Below are 22228 nucleotides of genomic sequence, written 5' to 3' on the forward strand. Positions count from 1 at the left end.
TCATATGTTTCCCCTCGTTATCTCCAATGGTTGTATTATTACACAGGATTTTTATGATGTTACATCGGCTCATCATCTTCTCATTCAGGTCTCTACAATATCGGATCCTCTCAGTGAAGATCTTCTATATAACACAATTTTCCTGATTTCCCCATCAAAGATGGATATGGACAGAGACAAGATGGTGGAGAGGATATTACACCTCACCCTAGAGATCCTCTTCCGGCTTACTGGAGAGGTGAGACATTCTGATGACGTCACATTACATCATTCTTATCTATGGGAATAACAGATGGACAGAACTGAAGAGGTGAGGACTCTGAAAATGTCTGGAGGGAGATTTATGAATGTGTCTCTCCATAACCAGGATTACACAGTAGTGAAGAAAACCTCTAGTGAGCGCCATCAGGTCCATGTGTCTGAGGGATGGGAAAGAACCCTGAGCCCATTCACGGGGCCTTCATCTCAAGCCTTGATACATGATGACATCAATGACCAGAAGATCCTAGAACTCACCTACAAGATGATTGAGCTGCTGACTGGAGAGGTGACACTGCTGGGACATTATATAGCAACACTATGAAGGGATCGGGGAGATGACTGTATCATTGTATGTGTCAGGTTCCTATAAGGTGTCAGGATGTCGCTGTCTATTTCTCCATGGAGGAGTGGGAGTATTTAGAAGGACACAAAGATCTGTACAGGGACGTCATGATGGAGGTTCCCCAGCCCCTCACATCACCAGGTAATAGGACTAAATACACACGGCCTATAATTATCTGTATGTAAAGAATGAATTCAGTCCCTGTATGTGTTTCCTCCAGATCTATCCAGTAAGAGGACAACACCAGAGAGATGTCCCCGTCCTCTTCTTCCACATGACTGTAAACTAGAAGATCCCAATGTTCCTCAGGATCATCAGGTAGATGGAGAGAAGGTGTCATGAGATTTCCCCTATGATGTGTAGACGGCTGTAAAGGTCTTGTGCTCAGTCTTGTTTTATCCACCAGTATTATATGTTTTATACTTGTGTAATGAGAACGGTGGAGATGGCAGGATTAGAGCCGATCATACATGTGACTTCTCCATCTACTTTTATATTTGTTTCAGGGTGAAGATCTGATCCATATTAATACTACAGAGACATATGTGAGGGGTGATGAGTGGTGTAAAGAGGAGATTCCTACATATGACTACCCAGGTGAGTAGTAACCACTAAATACACAGAAGTCACAGATTCTTCTTAGTCACCAGCTGTGGCTGCTTTATCGGTGGTGTAGTCCGGCTGTGTCACAATTGTGTGATCACCATTTTGCCGCTAGACCACAACATTCTCCTCCGTTCAAAAATGTTCAATTTACTTTGTGTAATTGTAAAAGCCCTTTTCTATATAACTTACAACCTGGAGAATACCCCTACCCCCTGGGATTAGGAGACGCTGACCGTTACCTGCCCAGATCTGTAAACTACAAAGCCAAATGACAGCGTACGTAGAATGTGCTGACAAGTGAGAAAATCACTTGAAGAAAAATATTATGATGGGCCTGTAAGAGAAAGCGGAGGGTAATGATGCTGTTGGCTTCCTAGAACCCTGATATCTTATTGGATGAATCTACCTTCTCTCCCTTCTGTGCTACTGAATGTGCTCATATGGTCCCTACAAGACCAGGGCCAGTCTTTCTGGCCAAACTTCACTTTTATTATCGACAACATTAAATGTGCAGTGAGGGCCAAGTGTGAATTTCTGTCCAATAACAACAGAGTTTCCCTTTATCCTGAGTTTTCAATATCTTTTAAAACCAACTAACTTCAAACAGGATTGCAATAAACTATACAAAAAACATTACTCCTGTGCCATGATATATCTCTAAGCTGTGCATGGCTGATGGCTGTAATATACATCTTTACCAGTACGTCCATCATAACGGCACGACAGGAGTTAAGTCCTCTGTTCCTCTAGGGACAGGAAACACATGAGAGGTTAAAAGGCCCCCCCTCCCCCCCCTCCCCATCACACCCTCAGTATGTTTTTCCTGTCCCTAGCAGGACAGGACGCTATGGAGAGGTTCTCCGAAGATAAGAAGTTACCTGAGAGCCAGGGGGATTGGGGGGGTCTGAGAACTCTCCCCTTCCTTCGGTCCAGAGGCTCCATGCTGATACTCCTTTGCGGGGTCCCTCAGCCAGAAGACCGCCGCTTGCCGCTGTATCCCCCGGACAGGGGGCTCTGAGCGTTGCGCTATCCCACCGGCTGAGGGGCCGGCGTGCGCTCCACGGAGGAGCGCGGTGTATGGCTTCCGGCGGGAGGCGGAGTGATCAAGGAACATCCGCTTTGGGGCCGGCGTGCGTTCCAGGGTGGAACGCACGCCGAGCACGGTGCGAGACTTCCGGCCGGGAGGCGGAGTCAGAAGAGCGGACTTCTGCTTTGGCCAGCGTGCGTTCCAGGGTGGAGCGCACGCCGCTTCTCCCTTCCGGCATTGAGAAGAGGCTTCGGCATCCAGTACGCACAGGTGCCCGGAGGCAGTGGTGAGCCTCCAGGGCATTAAGAATAACAATTATCGTTGGGGCGTGGCTACCACCTGGATCAGGTAAGACCCTATAAAAGGGTACACCTCAGCCACACACACACACTGACACCATGGAAGCTAATCCTTCACGGTCAGAGGCCCCTTCAGAGTCCCTGGGCAGTGTGAGTACAGCCTTAGGCCCTTCTCTGGATAAATCAGAGTATTCTAGGACAGGGTTTTATAGTAAATCTCCGGTGTCCTTTTATATTTTTTTATGGATTAGGAGAGGGCAACCCAGAGGTCTGGACCTTCTTCCAAGAAATCAAGACGATGTATAGACTGCAACACAAAGCTTCAGGACTCATATAAAAAGCGGCTGTGTAAAAAATGTATAGCCGAGGTCCTAAAGGAAGAAAAAACTTCCTTTTTGACGGATATAAGATCTGATACGTGAGGAGGTCCAGAGTACAGTCTCGAGCCTCATGCCTTCCCGTACACAGCCGTCACCCCAAATAGTTCAGCCCTCTCCTCGCCAGAAAAGACCTAGGTGGGAGAGGGAAGAGGCGTCTGAGGAAGGAGAATATTCAGATTCCGCATCAGAGCACAGTCTAGAAGAGGATGAGGATCGCTTCTCTCAGTTACCCTCACAAGAGAGAAAGAAATAGGTCTTCTCTACGGAACATACGGATGAGCTGTTAAGGTCCATCAGGCATACTATGAACTTAGAGGACACTCAGGTCTCCCATTCCAGACAAGATGAAATGTTCGCAGGTCTGAGAACTCAGAGAAATAGTGTTCCCTGTAAATGAGCATTTAAAATCAATGATTATGGAGGAATGGGAAGAAGTGGAGAAAAGACTCATTGTGCCAAGAGACTTTAAATCCCGTCTTCCTTTCAATCCGGAGGACATCAAACTTTGGGAGGAAATCCCTAAAGTAGATGTTCCAATAGCGAAAGTGGCTAAGAAAACATCCATCCCCTTTGAGGACTCTTCTTGCCTCAAGGACGCAATGGATAGGAAGGCAGAGAGCATGCTCAAGAGGAGTTGGGAGGCCTCAGCAGCCATAATTAAGTCAAATATCGCTGCCACTTCAGTGGCAAGATCCATGTGCCTTTGGTTAGACGAGCTGTCAGATCAAATTAGGTCGGACTCCCCTGTAGAGATGCTATCAGACTCTCTTCCCATGTTAAAGCTGGCAACTCAATTCATGGCTCATGCCTCGGCCAAATCAGTCAGATTCGCAGCTAGATGTAGCGTATTATCTAATACAGCTAGACGGGCGATATGGCTAAAGACGTGGTTGGGGGATAGCCACTCAAAGAATAAATTGTGCTCAATCCCCTTTTCGGGTGCTCGGGTCTTTGGTCCAGTGTTGGACGAGATCCTAGAAAGAGCATCCGACTAGAAAAAAGGATTTAGGGTTAAAAGATACCAGCCCTTTCGTGGACCCCGTCGATCCCATAAACGTGATTACAGGGGTAAGGGTAAGACGGGGAGATGGTCTTACAGGAAGGGAGGAAAGGACAAAGCAGATCAGGTCACCTCTGGGGCCCCAGCTAGACCATGACACCATTGGAGTAGGGGGCAGGCTTCTTTTCTTTCAGGACAAGTGGGCGTCCATTAAAAAAAACAATGGATCCTGCGTTCCTTAGGGGAAGGTTTCAAAATAGACTTCTCCCATACCCCCCCTCGTCGTTTCCAAATCACTCGTCCTCGCTCCCCCGTAGATCTCAAAAGTCTATGGCAGGATATATTAGTCCTTCAATCCCTACACGTGGTGAAACAGGTCCCCCCTTCAGAGCAGGGTTTAGGCCATTATTCCTCCCTCTTCTCGGTGTTAAAACCCTCGGGCAAACGCCGTACGGTTATAAACCTCAAGCCCTTAAACCAGTGGGTGGAATACAAAAGGTTCAAAATGGTAACTATAAAAGCCAGCATTCCATTGATAGAGAAGGGATCGGTAATGTGCACCCTAGACCTCAAGGATGCATATTACCATGTTACAATTCACCCAAGTCACCAGCAATACCTAAGGTTCGCTCTAGAGCAGGAAGGCACAGTACACCACTTTCAGTTCACTTGCCTACCCTTCGGTCTCTCCTCGGCCCCCTGAATATTCACAAAGGTTATGACAGAAGTAGCGGCCTTCTTAAGAACACAGGGGATTATAATCATCCCTTACCTGGACGATATATTGAGTCAGAGTCTCTTCTTCTCAGTCAACAAGAGCATACGATCGAAACCCTGGAATATTTGGGGTGGAACATCAATTGGGAAAAATCAAGCCTCCATCCAAGTACTACAAAAGTATTTCTAGGGGTACTCTTAGATTCCAGTCTTCAAAAGTCCTCCTTGCCCCAGGAGAAAAGAGAAAAAATAAAACTGGAAATTTACAACTTTGAGAAACGGAAGACCACCTCAATCAGATACGCCATGCGGATCTTAGGACTGATGACCTCATGCATTCCAAGCATGAAATGGGCACAGGCCCATTCAAGGCCGTTACAGAAGTCGATCCTGTCAGTTTGGAACAGACGACCATCGGGGTTAGACAAGAAAATGAGACTGTCAAGAGAGCTAAAAAACTCCCTTTCCTGGTGGACAGACCTTTCAAACTTGGAAAACGCAGTAGACTGGATCCTTCTTCCTTCAATCCAGATCCATACGGATGCCAGCCAAAAAGGCTGGGGAGCAAGCATAGGAAACAGACATCTACAAGGGATGTGGCCCAAGGAGATACAACACAGGTCGTCAAATTTCAGAGAGCTAAAGGCGGTCTGGGAGACTCTTCAAAGATGCCAGCATTTGCTCAGAGGAAATCATATAAAAATTTTCTCAGACAACAGCACCACCATCGCTTTTCTTCGTAGACAAGGAGGTCCAAGAGGAAAATGGTTACAATCCTTGGCGTCAAGAATTTTCTACTGGGCGGAGAGAAATGTCCTTTCAATATCGGCTATTCATCTAAGGGGGTCCGAAAATGTGGTAGCAGACTTTCTCAGCAGAGCAAGAGTTGGTTCCTCAGATTGGGTGCTGAATCCGGAGGTGTTTCATCAAATCATTCAACGATGGGGCACCCCGTTCATAGACCTGTTCGCAACAAGGAAAAACAGGAAGCTGCAGCGCTTTTTTTTTCCTTGGACCCAGCCGACAGCCCAGAAGGAATAGATGCCCTTTCTCAATCGTGGGGGACCAAACTGGTGTACGCCTTTCCTCCAGTCCCTCTCATCTCAAGAGTACTAAGGAAAATCCAACAGGAGAGGGGAGCTCTTATTCTGATAGCGCCCTACTGGCCCAAAAAGAGCTGGTTCCCTCTGCTACACAGGATGGCGGTGGATCACCCATTCAGACTCCCAGCCAGGAGAGATCTTCTATTGCAGGGTCCCTTGTTACATCCGAACATCCAATTCCTCCAATTGATAGCATGGAACCTGAGAGGCGGATCCTAGCCTCTAAGGGCCTTTCTCATCGGGTAATTACAACTCTACAAGCCTGTAGGAAACCAGTAACGTCAGCCATCTATACTGTAATGCACACGCCCGGACTGACTGGCGTGTTCGTGTTTATGTAGTGATTCCACTGTGCCATGAACCGGAGAGTGCCTGGAGGGGCGTAACTAAGTATCTGCCCGATCCGACCAAGGTCGCACGACGGCATACGACGCCAGTGCACCAGGGAGGAACCGAGCAGAGGAACCAGGGTCTACTCCAGGTCAGACTCCGGACACGGCTGTTGACCCACACCGGGGAATACAGGAACAGGAAGACTAGAGCACAGGCTGGGTAGGGTCCAGTACAGACTGAGAGACAAATTCGAAACCGCAGACGCGGTAGACAGAGCTGAGCAAAGCGAAAACCGCAGACGCGGTGGACAAAGCTGAGCAAAGCGAAAACCGCAGACACGGTGGACAGAGCTGAGCAAAGCGAAAACCGCAGACGCGGTGGACAGAGCTGAGCAAAGCGAAAACCGCAGACGCGGTGGACAGAGCTGAGCAAAGCGAAAACCGCAGACGCGGTGGACAGAGCTGAGCAAAGCGAAAACCGCAGACGCGGTGGACAGAGCTGAGCAAAGCGAAAACCGCAGACGCGGTGGACAGAGCTGAGCAAAGCGAAAACCGCAGACGCGGTGGACAGAGCTGAGCAAAGCGAAAACCGCAGGCGCGGTGGACAGAGCTGAGCAAAGCGAAAACCGCAGGCGCGGTGGACAGAGCTGAGCAAAGCGAAAACCGCAGACGCGGTGGACAGAGCTGAGCAAAGCGAAAACCGCAGACGCGGTGGACAGAGCTGAGCAAAGCGAAAACCGCAGACGCGGTGGACAGAGCTGAGCAAAGCGAAAACCGCAGACGCGGTGGACAGAGCTGAGCAAAGCGAAAACCGCAGACGCGGTGGACAGAGCTGAGCAAAGCGAAAACCGCAGACGCGGTGGACAGAGCTGAGCAAAGCGAAAACCGCAGACGCGGTGGACAGAGCTGAGCAAAGCGAAAACCGCAGACGCGGTGGACAGAGCTGAGCAAAGCGAAAACCGCAGACGCGGTGGACAGAGCTGAGCAAAGCGAAAACCGCAGACGCGGTGGACAGAGCTGAGCAAAGCGAAAACCGCAGACGCGGTGGACAGAGCTGAGCAAAGCGAAAACCGCAGACGCGGTGGACAGAGCTGAGCAAAGCGAAAACCGCAGACGCGGTGGACAGAGCTGAGCAAAGCGAAAACCGCAGACGCGGTGGACAGAGCTGAGCAAAGCGAAAACCGCAGACGCGGAAGGAACAGGGCTCTGTTCACACGGAACAGACTAGAAGGGAAAGGCAGAACCAGATACCCACAGGGTACTTGCAGAGAAGTAGCGAGTGGACCACAAACTCACAAACGGAAGTACAGTGACAACGAGCAGGAGTAGGTACGAGTTCAGACTCTGCAGAAAAAGGAAAGGAACGGACATAGAGAAAAAACAGGTAAAAGATAGGAGAGAGTTCAGACTGGAACTGAGTGTACGGAGGAGACCGACACTGCAGCGGGATACAGGAGCGGGTCTGGGAATACGGCCCCCAGAGAGGCAGGACGAACAGGCAAGGAGCGTGTTCAGACTGGCCTGGAAATACAGCCTCCAGGAAGGCGGAACGAACAGGCAAGGAACGAGTACAGACTGCAGGTTAAGGTACACAGATAGGACACAGTACAGACATGGGAACAGATACTGCAAGACAGGTAACATAGACAGGACCTGGCATGTCAGAGACAAAAGCCAACTGACAGGGCAAGATGCTCAGGCCTGGGTTAATGGGGCAGCTGGTTTAAATACCAGGTGACAGACAGCAATATGCTGAGGACGCACAAAGGGTGTGCCTGCAGCAGGTACAAAAAGCAGGAAGTGATCGGGCGCCGCCCTTAAGCAGCAGACACAGAAGCAAACAGACAGCATGGAGGGAAGCCAGAGAGACACCCTGGACTGGAGATCAAGTGCGCGCTCTTGCACAGTGGGAGATGGACCACTATGCAAGGACGCCGCCAGGTATGTTACAGTACCCCCCCCCCTTACGCACCCTCTTCTTCAGGCCTGCCAGAATGTTCCGCAGGGAATTCGAGGGCCAATCCTTTACTTCAAGGAGATCACTTCCACTGTCCACTGGAGAAACTGGTCTCATCTGGGTAGCTAGGATGCTACCTCCTATCCAGCCATCCTCAGCAACAGACGAAACAGGTGGAGTACCAGGAACAGCACACAGGGAAGTCTCTCTCCACTTATTATCAGGTAGCACCCCAGAGGGTTCAGGAGACAACTGGAAGTCCTCCGCCGGGTTGAAGGAGTGCAGAGACTCGGGGGTAACCTCTGCTTCGGGGTACATCTTGTCAAACTCACAGGATGAAATGGGCGAGGTATCAGGTACAAGGTGTAGAAAAGTCCCTGTTACCTTGTTATCTGGTGGTACCCAGGAGGATTCAGAAAACAACTGGGAGTCCTCCGCCGGGTCGGAATAGTGCAGAGACTCGGGGGTAACCTCTGCTTCGGAGTACACTAGGTCAGACTCGCTGGATGAAGCGGGCGAGGTATCAGGTACCGAATATAGAAGAGTACCTGTCCATTCGTTATCAGGTAGCACCCCGAAGGGTTCAGGAGACAACTGGAGGTCCTCCGCCTGGTCGGAGGGGTATAGAGACTCGGGGATAACCTCTGCTTCGAGGTACATCTTGTCAAATTCACAGGAAGAAATAGACAGGTTATCAGGTACAGGGTGAAAAAAAGTCACTGTCTCTTTGTTATCTGGTGGTACCCCGGAGGAGTCAGGAAACAACTGGAGGTCCTCTGCCGGGTCAGAAGAGTGCAGAGGCTCGGGGAAAACATCTGCTTCAGAGTACACTAGGTCGGACTCACTGGACGAAGCAGGTGAGGTATCGGGTACCGAGTATTGGAAAGTCTCTGTCCATTCACCACCAGGTGGCACCCCGAAGGGTTCTGGAGACAACTGGAGGTCCTCTGCCTGGTCAGAGGGGTGTAGAGACTCATGGGTAACCTCTGCTTCAGAGTACACTAGGTCGGACTCACTGGACAAAGCAAGCGAGGTATCAGATCCAGGATATAGGAAAGTCTCTGTCCATTCACCACCAGGTGGCACCCCGAAGGGTTCTAGAGACAACTGGAGGTCCTCCGCCTGGTCGGAGGGATGTAGAGACTCGGGAGTAACCTCTGCTTCGGAGTACACTAGGTGGGACTCACTGGACGAAGCGAGCAAGGTATCAGGTACAGAGTATAGGAGAGTCTCTGTCCTTTCGCTACCAGGTAGCACCCCGAAGGGCTCAGGAGACAACTGGAGGTCCTCCGCCAGGTCGGAGGGGTGAAGAGACTCATGGGTAACCTCTGCTTCAGAGTACACTAGGTTGGACTCACTGGATGAAGCAGCCGAGATATCAGGTACCGAGTATAGGAAAGTCTCTGTCCATTCGCTACCAGGTAGCACCCGGAAGGGTTCAGGAGACAACTGGAGATCCTCCGCCTGATCGGAGGGGTGTAGAGACTCAGGGGTAACCTCTGCTTCAGAGTACACTAGGTCGGACTCACTGGACGAAGCAAGCGAGGTATCAGATCCAGGATATAGGAAAGTCTCTATCCATTCACCACCAGGTGGCACCCCGAAGGGTTCTGGAGACAACTGGAGGTCCTCCGCCTGGTCGGAGGGGTGTAGAGACTCGGTAGTAACCTCTGCTTCGGAGTACACTAGGTTGGACTCACTGGACGAAGCGAGCGAGGTATCAGGTACAGAGTATAGGAGAGTCTCTGTCCTTTCGCTACCAGGTAGCACCCCGAAGGGTTCTAGAGACAACTGGAGGTCCTCCCCCTGGTCGGAGGGGTGTAGAGACTCGGAGGTAACTACCACTTTGGGGTACCCATTGTCAGGCTCACAGGACGAAGCGGACAAAGTATCGAGTACCGGGTGTAGAGAAGTCTCTCTCCATTTGTCATCGAGTGGTATCCCGGAGGATTCAGGAGGCAACAGGGGGTCCTCCGCCAGGTAGTAGAGGTGCACAGACTCTGAGGTAACCACAGCTTTGGAGCATCCTTGGACATGCACACCGGTTAAAGTGGGTGAAGCATCTGATGCCGGGTGCAGGAAGTTCTCCTGTGTGGAGTCTGGATGGGCAGAAGTCTCTTCGGGCAGGAGAACTGGTGCACTACCCACGCACATTACCCGTTGGGGCTTCTCCGGGATACAGGGAGATGAAGCTTCAGTAGGGACTTCAAGGTTGGGGTCAGGAGGTCTCAGGGAGGACAGACCCTGGCGTGACCGCTTGCCTCTACGCCTAGCACGTCTGGACTGCCTCTTGAGGTTGGGAGAAGTATTCCGGAAAGCGTAGTCACCCTGTGAGGATTCTGGGTGGGCAGTAGTCTCATTGGACTGGAGGACTATTGCGCTACCCACACACATTACCCATTGGGGCTGCTCCGGGATATTGGGAAGTGAAGCTTCAGCAGGAGCCTCCGGATTAGGATCATCGAAGACCATTAGAAAGGCCACCAGGAAGGCCATTAGGTCCAGGAGGATCGGATCCTGTGTTTCATATAGGGGGTTGATCCATTCCAAGGCATCACCCGCCAGGTAAGACATAATGAATGCCACCTTAACCCGATCGGTGGGAAAACATAGAGGGTAGAACTTGAAGTGTAGCATGCATTGCTCCACAAATGCACGACTTTGTCTTGGATCCCCATAATAACGTAGCGGATCCGCAGGAACGAGAGCAGATAGATCCATCTGGACGGGTGCGTAATTCGCCTGGAACTCAGCTAAAGGGAAAAAAAAAAAATTATTTATTTATTTTAATGCATGTATTCGCTGGAAAACTTCTCAGAGAGCGAAGGCCGTGGGGCTCAACGGGAACCATGGCCTGAGCATGCTGTAATGCACACGCCCGGACTGACTGGCGTGTTCGTGTTTATGTAGTGATTCCACTGTGCCATGAACTGGAGAGTGCCTGGAGGGGCGTAACTAAGTATCTGCCCGATCCGGTCGCACGACGGCATACGACGCCAGTGCACCAGGGAGGAACCGAGCAGAGGAACCAGGGTCTACTCCAGGTCAGACTCCGGACACGGCTGTTGACCCACACCGGGGAATACAGGAACAGGCAGACTAGAGCACAGGCTGGGTAGGGTCCAGTACAGACTGAGAGACAAATTCGAAACCGCAGACACGGTAGACAGAGCTGAGCAAAGCGAAAACCGCAGACGCGGTGGACAGAGCTGAGCAAAGCGAAAACCGCAGACGCGGTGGACAGAGCTGAGCAAAGCGAAAACCGCAGACGCGGTGGACAGAGCTGAGCAAAGCGAAAACCGCAGACGCGGTGGACAGAGCTGAGCAAAGCGAAAACCGCAGACTCGGTGGACAGAGCTGAGCAAAGCGAAAACCGCAGACGCGGTGGACAGAGCTGAGCAAAGCGAAAACCGCAGACGCGGTGGACAGAGCTGAGCAAAGCGAAAACCGCAGACGCGGTGGACAGAGCTGAGCAAAGCGAAAACCGCAGACGCGGTGGACAGAGCTGAGCAAAGCGAAAACCGCAGACGCGGTGGACAGAGCTGAGCAAAGCGAAAACCGCAGACGCGGTGGACAGAGCTGAGCAAAGCGAAAACCGCAGACGCGGTGGACAGAGCTGAGCAAAGCGAAAACCGCAGACGCGGTGGACAGAGCTGAGCAAAGCGAAAACCGCAGACGCGGTGGACAGAGCTGAGCAAAGCGAAAACCGCAGACGCGGTGGACAGAGCTGAGCAAAGCGAAAACCGCAGACGCGGTGGACAGAGCTGAGCAAAGCGAAAACCGCAGACGCGGAAGGAACAGGGCTCTGTTCACACGGAACAGACTAGAAGGGAAAGGCAGAACCAGATACCCACAGGGTACTTGCAGAGAAGTAGCGAGTGGACCACAAACTCACAAACGGAAGTACAGTGACAACGAGCAGGAGTAGGTACGAGTTCAGACTCTGCAGAAAAAGGAAAGGAACGGACATAGAGAAAAAACAGGTAAAAGATAGGAGAGAGTTCAGACTGGAACTGAGTGTACGGAGGAGACCGACACTGCAGCGGAATACAGGAGCGGGTCTGGGAATACGGCCCCCAGAGAGGCAGGACGAACAGGCAAGGAGCGTGTTCAGACTGGCCTGGAAATACAGCCTCCAGGAAGGCGGAACGAACAGGCAAGGAACGAGTACAGACTGCAGGTTAAGGTACACAGATAGGACACAGTACAGACATGGGAACAGATACTGCAAGACAGGTAATATAGACAGGACCTGGCATGTCAGAGACAAAAGCCAACTGACAGGGCAAGATGCTCAGGCCTGGGTTAATGGGGCAGCTGGTTTAAATACCAGGTGACAGACAGCAATAGGCTGAGGACGCACAAAGGGTGTGCCTGCAGCAGGTACAAAAAGCAGGAAGTGATCGGGCGCCGCCCTTAAGCAGCAGACACAGAAGCAAACAGACAGCATGGAGGGAAGCCAGAGAGACACCCTGGACTGGAGATCAAGTGCGCGCTCTTGCACAGTGGGAGATGGACCACTATGCAAGAACGCCGCCAGGTTTGTTACATATACTAGGATTTGGAAACAGTTCTGTAGCTTTGCAGGTCAGTCTGTGGGAAATTCGCCTCACCCCAATATTCCAACGTTATTGGATTTCCTCCAAGAGGGATTTGATAAGGGTCTGAGGCCAAATACGTTAAAAGTTCATATCTCGGCCCTAAGTGCTTTTTTGGACTACTCCTTAATAGACCACCCATGGATATCAAGGTTCATAAAAGCAACTTCTCGTTTAAAACCCACGATAAGGAGTCTAGTACCGCCATGGGATCTGAACCTGGTGTTGAGGGCTTTATGTAAGCCTCCCTTTGAACCCCTAGAAGAAACATCAGTAGACCTGCTTTCTATGAAATCAGCCTTTCTTGTGGCAGTTACTACAGCGAAACGGGTAGGCGAGATCCAGGCCCTCTCAGTTCTGGACCCATACCTTAAGATTCTGGAAGACAGATTGGTTCTTAAATTGGACCCCTCCTTTCTCCCTAAGGTGGTGTCCAGTTCGAACCTGAATCAAGAGATAATACTGCCGTCTTTCTGCCAGTCCCCCAAAAATGAAAAGGAAAAATCCTTCCATACCTTGGACGTCAGGAGGGCAATTGTTCAGTATATAGAAATCACAGCCCCCTCCCCAGTTTTGTGTTCCTAATCAGAACCCATTTTTCAAATCTGACGTGTGTCACTTTATGTGGTGATAATTTGGAATTCTTCACAAAGGATAATAGGAAACAAATGGAGCTTACAAATTATTTTCCAACTTCTTTTGAATCCGACAATCCCCTATATGCGGTTGTACACTACTGTCTGGGCACATGGCAGGTTAAGAAGGGAAGAAGCGCCATTTAGCTATTGGGAATGCAGATTTTGCTGGAATAGTTTGCAGACACAATGTATTGGGGGCACTGGTCATGGTCACCCGGAAGATCAAAAGATGGCTACCACAAACAGGCTTGGCACGATCTACCCTGTTTACAGATTTCACAAATTACTTTGCTCATCACCCTTTAACCCCTCTACATGGATCTGTTCTTACACAGAGACCCCTAGGCTTGGGCCACGGTGTTACCTGCTGTTCTGTGGCGTGAGATGGGAAGAAGAATAGTCAAGTGGCCGGGTCAGAACCAGGAGGTCAAAGAAAATACAAAATCAGAAGACACAAGATTAGTCAGTAAACGGGCCGAGGTCACAACAGGAAACAAATACACAAGCCGGGAGCTGAGCACAGAGGACTGAACCAGAGGAGAACAAGGCTGTATCTGGCTGCTTCTGGCAATATGCTTCCAGCTTTAGTAGGGTGTGGTGCTCTCCAGTTGGCTAAAGCAGGGAGCAGATTACTCCAGCTGGACAGCACACACACCCATACTGCCAGACTGGATGGTACTACTGGTCCCAGGCACCCTAATCTTAGTGGCTGGACAGAGCCTGCGCCCCCCAGAGCTTCTGATTCTGACATCTCCTCCATCACCAGCGCCGCCTGCAGGATGAATAAGGCGGCTCCTGGTGAGAGAAGCAGATGTAAGAGGAGATGAAGCAGAAGGAGAAGCTGACGACCCAGAGGAGATGGGACACACCTTTTGCAGAAGCCCTAATATGACAAAATGTCAGAATATCAGAGCAGTAGAAATCCCCATAAAGTGACTCCATTTTGGAAATTATAACCCTCAGTGAAATAATCTATAGGAGTAGTGACTATTTTGACTCCACAGTCACTTTTCAGAAATTAGCACGCAGTGGATGTTGGAGAGTGAAAATTGTTAATATACCATTTTATTACCCAACACATAGTGCCCAGATTGTGCTCCGTAAATTAAGTGAGTTGTTGTCACTATATCAATGCCAAATACATGGAGGCTAAATGCGGTTTGGGCACACTGCAAGGCTCAGAAGCGAGGGGGAGATCTGACTTTGGGAGAGCGGATATTGCTGGATTGGTTTATGGAAGCCATGTTGCTTTTCAAGAGCATTTGATCCACTAATAATGTGGAAACCTCTGTTTTCCACTGACAGATGATGGACCTGAGTGGGGACTTGTTTTTTTGTGAGATGAATAGAAGTTTTTATTGGTATTATTTTCGCCTACATAACATTGGTGGCTTTTTATTCCATATTTGGGAGGCAGAATGAACAAACAGTTGAACACTACGATCTACTGGTTCATCCTATGAGGTTTTCTATTAGACTGTGAACTGTCATTGTCCTGGTGAATAATTGCATTTTTTATATAACTTGCCTTTTTTACGGACAGTTTAAGTAGAAATGTTCAAAAATATAAAATTCAAGGATTTTTTATTAAATAATAATTGGTTTTATTCTTGGCAGATGACTGTACCAGGAGATCAGAGGGACAGCTGACATCTTCAATTTTTAAATCCGATGATCTTGAGATTCCACGGGATACAATTGAAGTGAATGCCATTACTCCAGATATACCATCATCCCTTCACAGCAAAGGTCTCTCATTTGATCCTTTGCAACAGGATCTGTCTTCTGATTCATTACTGACTACTAAGGAAAATCAAAGTCACAAAATAAGCATTAAAAAACAAATTGCTCCTAAAGCAAAGAAGCCATTTTCACGTTCAGAATATACAAATAGTTTTCCCCTCAAAAAGTCTTTTCTTAAACATCAAAAAATTCACACAGCGGAGAATAGATTTTCTTGTTCAAAGTGTGGGAGATGTTTCAATCAGAAATCAGATCTTGTAAGGCACCAGAGAACTCACACAGGAGAGAAGCCATTTTCCTGTTCAGAATGTGGGAAATGTTTTACAGAGAAATCAACTCTTATTGCACATCAGAGAACTCACACAGGGGAGAAGCCTTTTTCATGTTCAGATTGTGGGAAATGTTTTGTTCAGAAATCACATCTTAATATACATCAGAGAACTCACACAGGGGAGAAACATTTTTCATGTTCAGAATGTGGGAAATATTTTACAAAGAAATCAACTCTTATCGCACATCAGAGAACTCACACAGGGGAGAAGCCTTTTTCATGTTCAGAATGTGGGAAATGTTTTACAGAAAAATCAACTCTTATCACACATCAGAGAACTCACACAGGGGAGAAGCCATTTTCATGTTCAGAATGTGGGAAATGTTTTGCAAAAAAATCAAATCTTATCAAACATCAGAGAACTCACACAGGGGAGAAGCCTTTTTCATGTTCAGATTGTGGGAAATGTTTTGCACAGAAATCACATCTTAATATGCATCAGCGAACTCACACAGGAGAGAAGCCATTTTCCTGTTCAGGATGTGGGAAATGTTTTACAGAGAAATCAAATCTTATCGCACATCAGAGAACTCACATAATGGAGAAGCCATTTTCCTGTTCAGAATGTGGGAAATATTTTACAGAGAAATAAAATCTTATCGCACATCAGAGAACTCACACAAGGGAGAAGCCTTTTTCATGTTCAGAATGTGGGAAATATTTTACAGTGAAATCAACTCTTATCAAACATCAAAGAACTCACACAGGGGAGAAGCCATTTTCATGTTCAAAATGTGGGAAATGTTTTAACCAGAAAGTGCATCTTGATAGCCACCGGAGAACCCACATAGGGGAGAATGCCGCAACTACACCCAACAAGTCTCTGTACTGACTAAAAAGGCCCTAGCTGCACAACTAAAAATGCCACTACGGATCTACCGTATTTTTCGGACTATAAGACGCACCCAGGTTTTAGAGGTGGAAAATAGGGAAAAAAACTAGAATGTCCTTCAGCTTCTATGGCATGCTGGGAGTTATATGAACCAGAGAGACCATAGGTATTTTCAAAACCCCAAAGTAACATAATCAAAACACCATATGTTAGACTAAAAAAGATCAATGATTTATTTATATATTTTTTTTAAAAAGAGAACACATAGGTATAAATAACATGTGTGAAAGGGCATAACATGGGCATGTGAGGCAGCAGGGGGTAGATGGAGACACAGCTGGTATCCAATTCACATTGGACCTATAATAGGTCACATAGTCCAACCCATACAATCCATAAGTCAAGCAATGTGTGCAGAAAAAAATTATAGAAAAAGTTATAATGACATAGATCAAGTGACCTGTAACAAGTCACAGTATAGACAACCATCAGATGTTTTTTCAGCAACACATAAAAAGTACAAGCATCACATGGAAAGGGTTAAGTAAGACATACTTAGTGAAAGTAAACAGATAATCAGCAGTGTCAGGGGAGGCCCCGACACGTGTTTCCGTACTTCCTCAGGGGGCGTGGTGGGATGTGTGTGGATTCAGGGCCTCTTATATATACACATGGGTCCCATGTTAAGCAATCAGTTACTGACCAATAACGGTGCATGTCTCCACATTGCAGCAGACATTGGGGGCAGCGGCGCGGTCTCAGGCGGCGTCAGTGGGCGGGAACTCCCCCACTGACGTCACATATTCCAGGGTGCCGCCCACCCGAGACCACGTCGCAGCTGCATGACCACAGCATCCGGCGCATGCGCACAAGGTCGGACCACAGGAATCGATCGTGAGCATATAAGGAATAAATATGGAGCAGGACAGACTACTTAACAACAAAGGAAGAGATACATCATATCGGTGGAGTGACAAGTGTTACCCCATTCACCCTGCACCAAAAGGTCATCCATGTAATACATAACAGATGATATTGCAGTAAATGTCCATACTAAACAGGTGTCCATGTCCGCTCCTTATCCTTAAAGGGAAAGAGTTCAATTTGATCCAACCAATTTGTCATCAAAAACAATCAGGTTCTCTTCCAATGGTCTGATGAAGCCCCAGACACAGAGAGAGGCCGGGGGAAATAGAAGTGAGCTAAAAAAATAAGATAAAAACACACACTTACTAAAAGACAGACTGAAAAGAGAGAAATATAGGGCAGAAATGCAGAGATAAATCAATAAAAAAAAATTATTATTTGATTAATACTAAACCAGTATATATAGGGAGTGGGGGGATGGGGTGGGGATTTTTTAATTGCCCCCCTCAAAGTACACCAGGGGGAGGCATCTAGGTAGGAGGACTTATAAAAATCATGTTGAGGGCAATCACAAGAGGAGTCAAAGAACATGCTAAATCTAATAGGTAAAACCCATAGATAAAAGTAGCCAAGAGAGCATGGATCATACCCCGAGGGCGCTCACGTCCAAGGAAGAGGAGACACGGAGTGGGCAAACAACCACCAATGGCTAGAGGAAGGGGGAAAAACTCAATCATTCGTTTAGGCCTGCTAGTGACATAGTTCCCAATCTATAGATCCAGTGGCATTCTAATTTGACCAATGCCTTCTTTACATCATCACCTCTTAGGCCCAAATGGACCTGATCAATGCCACAGATCTGCAGACTCTTAGGGTCGCAATGATGATATTGCTTAAAATGTCTTGGCAGGGTCTGAAGTGATGATACATCCTCCACCTCCCCAGCCCCCAAATTATCCAAAACGTGCTCCCTCACGCGTCTCCTCAACTCCCTAGACGTGAGCCCCACGTAGATGAGCCCACATCCACAGGTGGCATGATAAATGACGCCAACGCTGCTACAAGAGATATATTGCCTGATGTCAAAAACTCTCGTGCCATCTGCATTAGAAAATGTTTTAGTCCTAACCATGTTCCTTTTAAAGGAATAGAGGAATCCAAGTTATCTGTAAACAGAAAGATTGTGAGGGAATATTTAGCTAACATAAATGAGTTCAAGTCTCCAGGTCCAGATGAATTACACCCCAGAGTACTGAAGGAGATCGTAGAAGAAATTTTAGAACCACTCTCCATAATCTTTGAAAAATTTTGGAGAACAGGAGAAGTCCCAGAAGATTGGAGAAGAGCAAATGTTGTTCCTATCTTCAAAAAGGGGAAGAAGGTGGACCCAGGGAACTATAGGCCGGTGAGTCTGACTTCTATACCAGGAAAGATCTTTGAACAAATTATTAAACAACATGTATGTAAGTACCTGGATAAGAATGAAGTGATTAACCAGAGTCAGCATGGGTTTGTAACTAACAAGTCCTGTCAGACTAACTTAATTTCCTTCTATGACAGAATCACTGACTGGGTGGATCAGGGAAATGCTGTAGATATAGTATATCTTGACTTCAGCAAAGCATTTGACAAAGTATCTCACACCATCCTTATTGAAAAAATGACCAAGTATGCAATGGACCAGGCAACTGTTAGGTGGATTCATAACTAGCTTAGTGATCGGACTCAAAGGGTGGTTGTAAATGGCTTCACATCCAGCTGGATGAATGTCTCAAGTGGGGTACCACAGGGCTCCGTCCTGGGACCTGTATTGTTCAACATTTTTATCAATGATTTAGATGAAGGAATTGAGGGTAAACTGATTAAATTTGCTGATGACACAAAGCTAGGAGGGATAGCTAATGCTAGAGAAGAGAGAGAGAGGATTCAAAAAGACCTAAATAAACTGGAGCAGTGGGCAGCAACCAACAGAATGGTTTTTAACAGGGAAAAATGCAAAGTACTACATCTGGGCAATAAAAATGAAAAAAGCATATACAGAATGGGAGGAATAGAGCTAAGCAACAGTACATGTGAAAAAGACTTAGGTATACTAATAGATCATAGACTGAACATGAGTCAACAGTGTGATGCAGCAGCAAAAAAGGCAAATACAATTCTGGGATGTATTAACAGAAGCATACAGTCTAGATCACGTGAAGTCATTATCGGTCTTTACTCCTCTTTGGTCAGACCTTATCTGGAATACTGTGTACAGTTTTGGGCACCACATTTTAAAAAAGACATAGACAAACTGGAGCAAGTTCAGAGAAGAGCGACCAGAATGGTGACTGGTCTGCAAACCATGTCCTGTGAGGAACGTTTGCAGGATTTGGGAATGTTTAGCTTGCAAAAAAGAAGACTGAGAGGAGACTTAATAGCTGTATACAAATATGTCAAGGGCTGTCACATTGTAGAAGGATCATCTTTATTCTCATTTGCACAAGGAAAGACTAGAAGCAATGGGATGAAACTAAATGGGAGGAGACACAGATTAGATATTAGAAAAAACTTTTTGAGAGTAAGGCTATGTGCCCACGATGCAGAAATGAAGCAGAAAATTTCTGCAGCATTTCTGCATCTCCCTGGCAGAAAAAAACGCATGCAGATTGTGCATGCGTTTTTCCTGCAGAATACATGCGGATCCACATGCGGGTTCACATGCGTTTCTGCATGCAGATTGACAAGCACTTTCCAGGCGATAGCATCACTTGGAAAGTGCTTGACAACTAGGTCACACTGTATAAATCCATGCAAACAGCATGGATTTATACAGTGTGAACCGTAAAAATTAAAACAAATAAAGCTATACTCACCCCCGAGGCCCCGGCGTGGCTGCAGCGCTGCTTCCTGGCTGGTTCCCGGCTGCCGGCATATCGCGAGACAGAGCGGTGAAGGGCCTGCGGTCACATGACTGTGACGTCACCGAAGGTCCTTCAGCGCTGCTGGCATTTAGAGAGAAGACGCCGGACGGGTGAGTATAAACTTTATTTGTTATTTTATTCTTTTTTTACAGGTATAATGGTACCCAGGTCTGGATGAGAGTCTCCTCTCCTCCAGAACTGGGTACCATCCGCACATAGAGACGCATAGAAGCCGCTTGTAAATATGTACAGTCGCGGTTTCTGTGCGTCTCAATGCAAGTCAATGGCGGGAGTTCCGCTGCGCTTCCGCAAAATTAAATGACATGCTGCGGATTTTTGTACGCAGCATAAACGCTGCAGAAAAATCCGCAGCATGTGCATAGAACATGCGGAATCCCCTTGGGGACCATGGGGTGCGGATTACCTAGCGTTTTACAAGCGTTTCCGCTGTGGAAATTCCGCAGCATAAACGCTTGAAAAACGCTACGTGGGCACATAGCCTCAGGGTGATTAATGAGTGGAACAAGCTGCCACGAGAGGTGGTGAGTTCCCCTTCAATGGACGTCTTCATACAGAGGCTGGACAGACATCTGTCTGAGATGATTTAGTGAATCCTGCTTTGAACAGGGGGTTGGACAAGATGACCCAGGAGGTCCCTTCCAACTCTACCATTCTATGATTCTATGTTTCTGCAGGAGAGGCAAGAGCCACAGGGATAGCAGCCCCACGTAGGGTTGCCAACATTGAAAGGCAGGACACTCTGGCATACATAGTGACTATGCACCAGAGTATCCCTGAGACTCCTGCCCCTCCTTGCTGTCATAAGAGGACGATCCGGCAAAACCTCCCGGAGACTTGGGTCAGTTTTTAGGATCCGCCAGTGTCTATCAAGGATGTTCCCGATGGCGTGCCACTGATTATTAAATGTAGATATGAACCTCACCACGGGTTGGGCGGTGCAAGCAGCTCTTGTCTGGAGGCACTGTATCCACACACATCCCACCACGCCCCCTGAGGAAGTACGGAAACACGTGTCGGGGCCTCCCCTGACACTGCTGATTATCTGTTTACTTTCACTAAGTATGCCTTACTTAACCCTTTCCATGTGATGCTTGTACTTTGTGTTGCTGAAAAAACCTCTGATGGTTGTTTATACTGTGACTTGTTACAGGTCACTTGATCTATGTCATTATAACTTTTTCTATAACTTTTTCAGCACACATTGTTTGTGACTTATGAATTGTATGGGTTGGACTATGTGACCTATTATAGGTCCAATGTGAATTTGATACCAGCTGTGTCTCTATCTACCCCCTGCTGCCCCACATGCCCATGTTATGTCCTTTCACACATGTTATCTATACCTATGTGTTATCTTTTTAAAAAAATATATAAATAAAGCATTGATCTTTTTTAGTCTAACATATGGTGTTTTGATTATGTTACTTTGGGGTTTTGAAAATACCTAGGGTCTCTCTGGTTCATATAATGTTTAGTGGTATGCGCCTTATTACATTCAAGGTCCTATTGGTCATTGTTATTTTGTTGTATTATGCTGGGAGTTATAGTTCGCCCTACATTTATTTCATGTGATTTCCCTAAGGAGAACTATAACTCCCAGCATGTCCTGCAGCTTCTATGGCATGCTAGGAGTTATAGTTCATCACAGTGGTAGTGTTTTGCTGTATGTGCTTTAATGCTTGCCTCACTGTTTCTTGTTTGGAGGGAGCGGGGTCGCACTACAGGGAGAGGATCATCAGGGATCAGTGGCGCTGTTATGAATTCACTATGGCAGTGTTAGACATGAGTTAGTGGGTGGTCCCGGGCCAGATCACATGCTGCAGTGACAATACCAAAGAGGCAGGGCTGCGGGGGACTGCATGCTGTGCTGTTTTGTGTTGCCCTGGCCCTGCAGCATGTGATCTGGCCCAGGACCACCCACTAACTCCTGTCTAACACTGCCATAGTGAATTCATAACAGCGCCGTTGGATTCACTATGACAGCTCCATCGGGCTAAGCAGGGAGAGGTATCACACACAGCAAAATCAGCGGTGCTGCCATTAATGCACTTACGCTGCATTACACAGGAGAAAGTGGGGTGTCCCGGGCCAGATCACATGCTGCAGTAACGATACAAAAGAGGCAGGGCCGAGACAACACATAACAGCACAGCGTGCAGTCCCCCCGGCCCTGCCTCTTTTGTATCGTCACTGCAGCATGTGATCTGGCCCGGGACCACCCACTTTCTCCTGTGTAATGCAGCGTAAGTGCATTAATGGCGGCGCCACTG

The 22228-nt window shown here is 47.8% G+C and overlaps 1 protein-coding gene across 1 annotated transcript; it reads left to right on the forward strand.

Moving 5' to 3' along the window:
* The first annotated feature begins 92 nt into the window (after positions 1-92).
* On the forward strand, positions 93-16750 carry LOC141198717 (uncharacterized). Its single transcript, XM_073663135.1, has 6 exons — positions 93-238; positions 368-547; positions 622-745; positions 825-922; positions 1111-1201; positions 14879-16750. Exons 1-6 carry the CDS (start codon positions 161-163, stop codon positions 15925-15927), a joined length of 1620 nt encoding a protein of 539 aa, XP_073519236.1. The 5' UTR covers positions 93-160; the 3' UTR covers positions 15928-16750.
* The last annotated feature ends 5478 nt before the right edge of the window (positions 16751-22228 follow it).

The sequence above is a fragment of the Phyllobates terribilis genome, unplaced genomic scaffold, assembly GCF_046119375.1.
Source record: "Phyllobates terribilis strain yellow unplaced genomic scaffold, ASM4611937v1 Scaffold_99__1_contigs__length_5935540, whole genome shotgun sequence".
NCBI lineage: Eukaryota > Metazoa > Chordata > Amphibia > Anura > Dendrobatidae > Phyllobates > Phyllobates terribilis.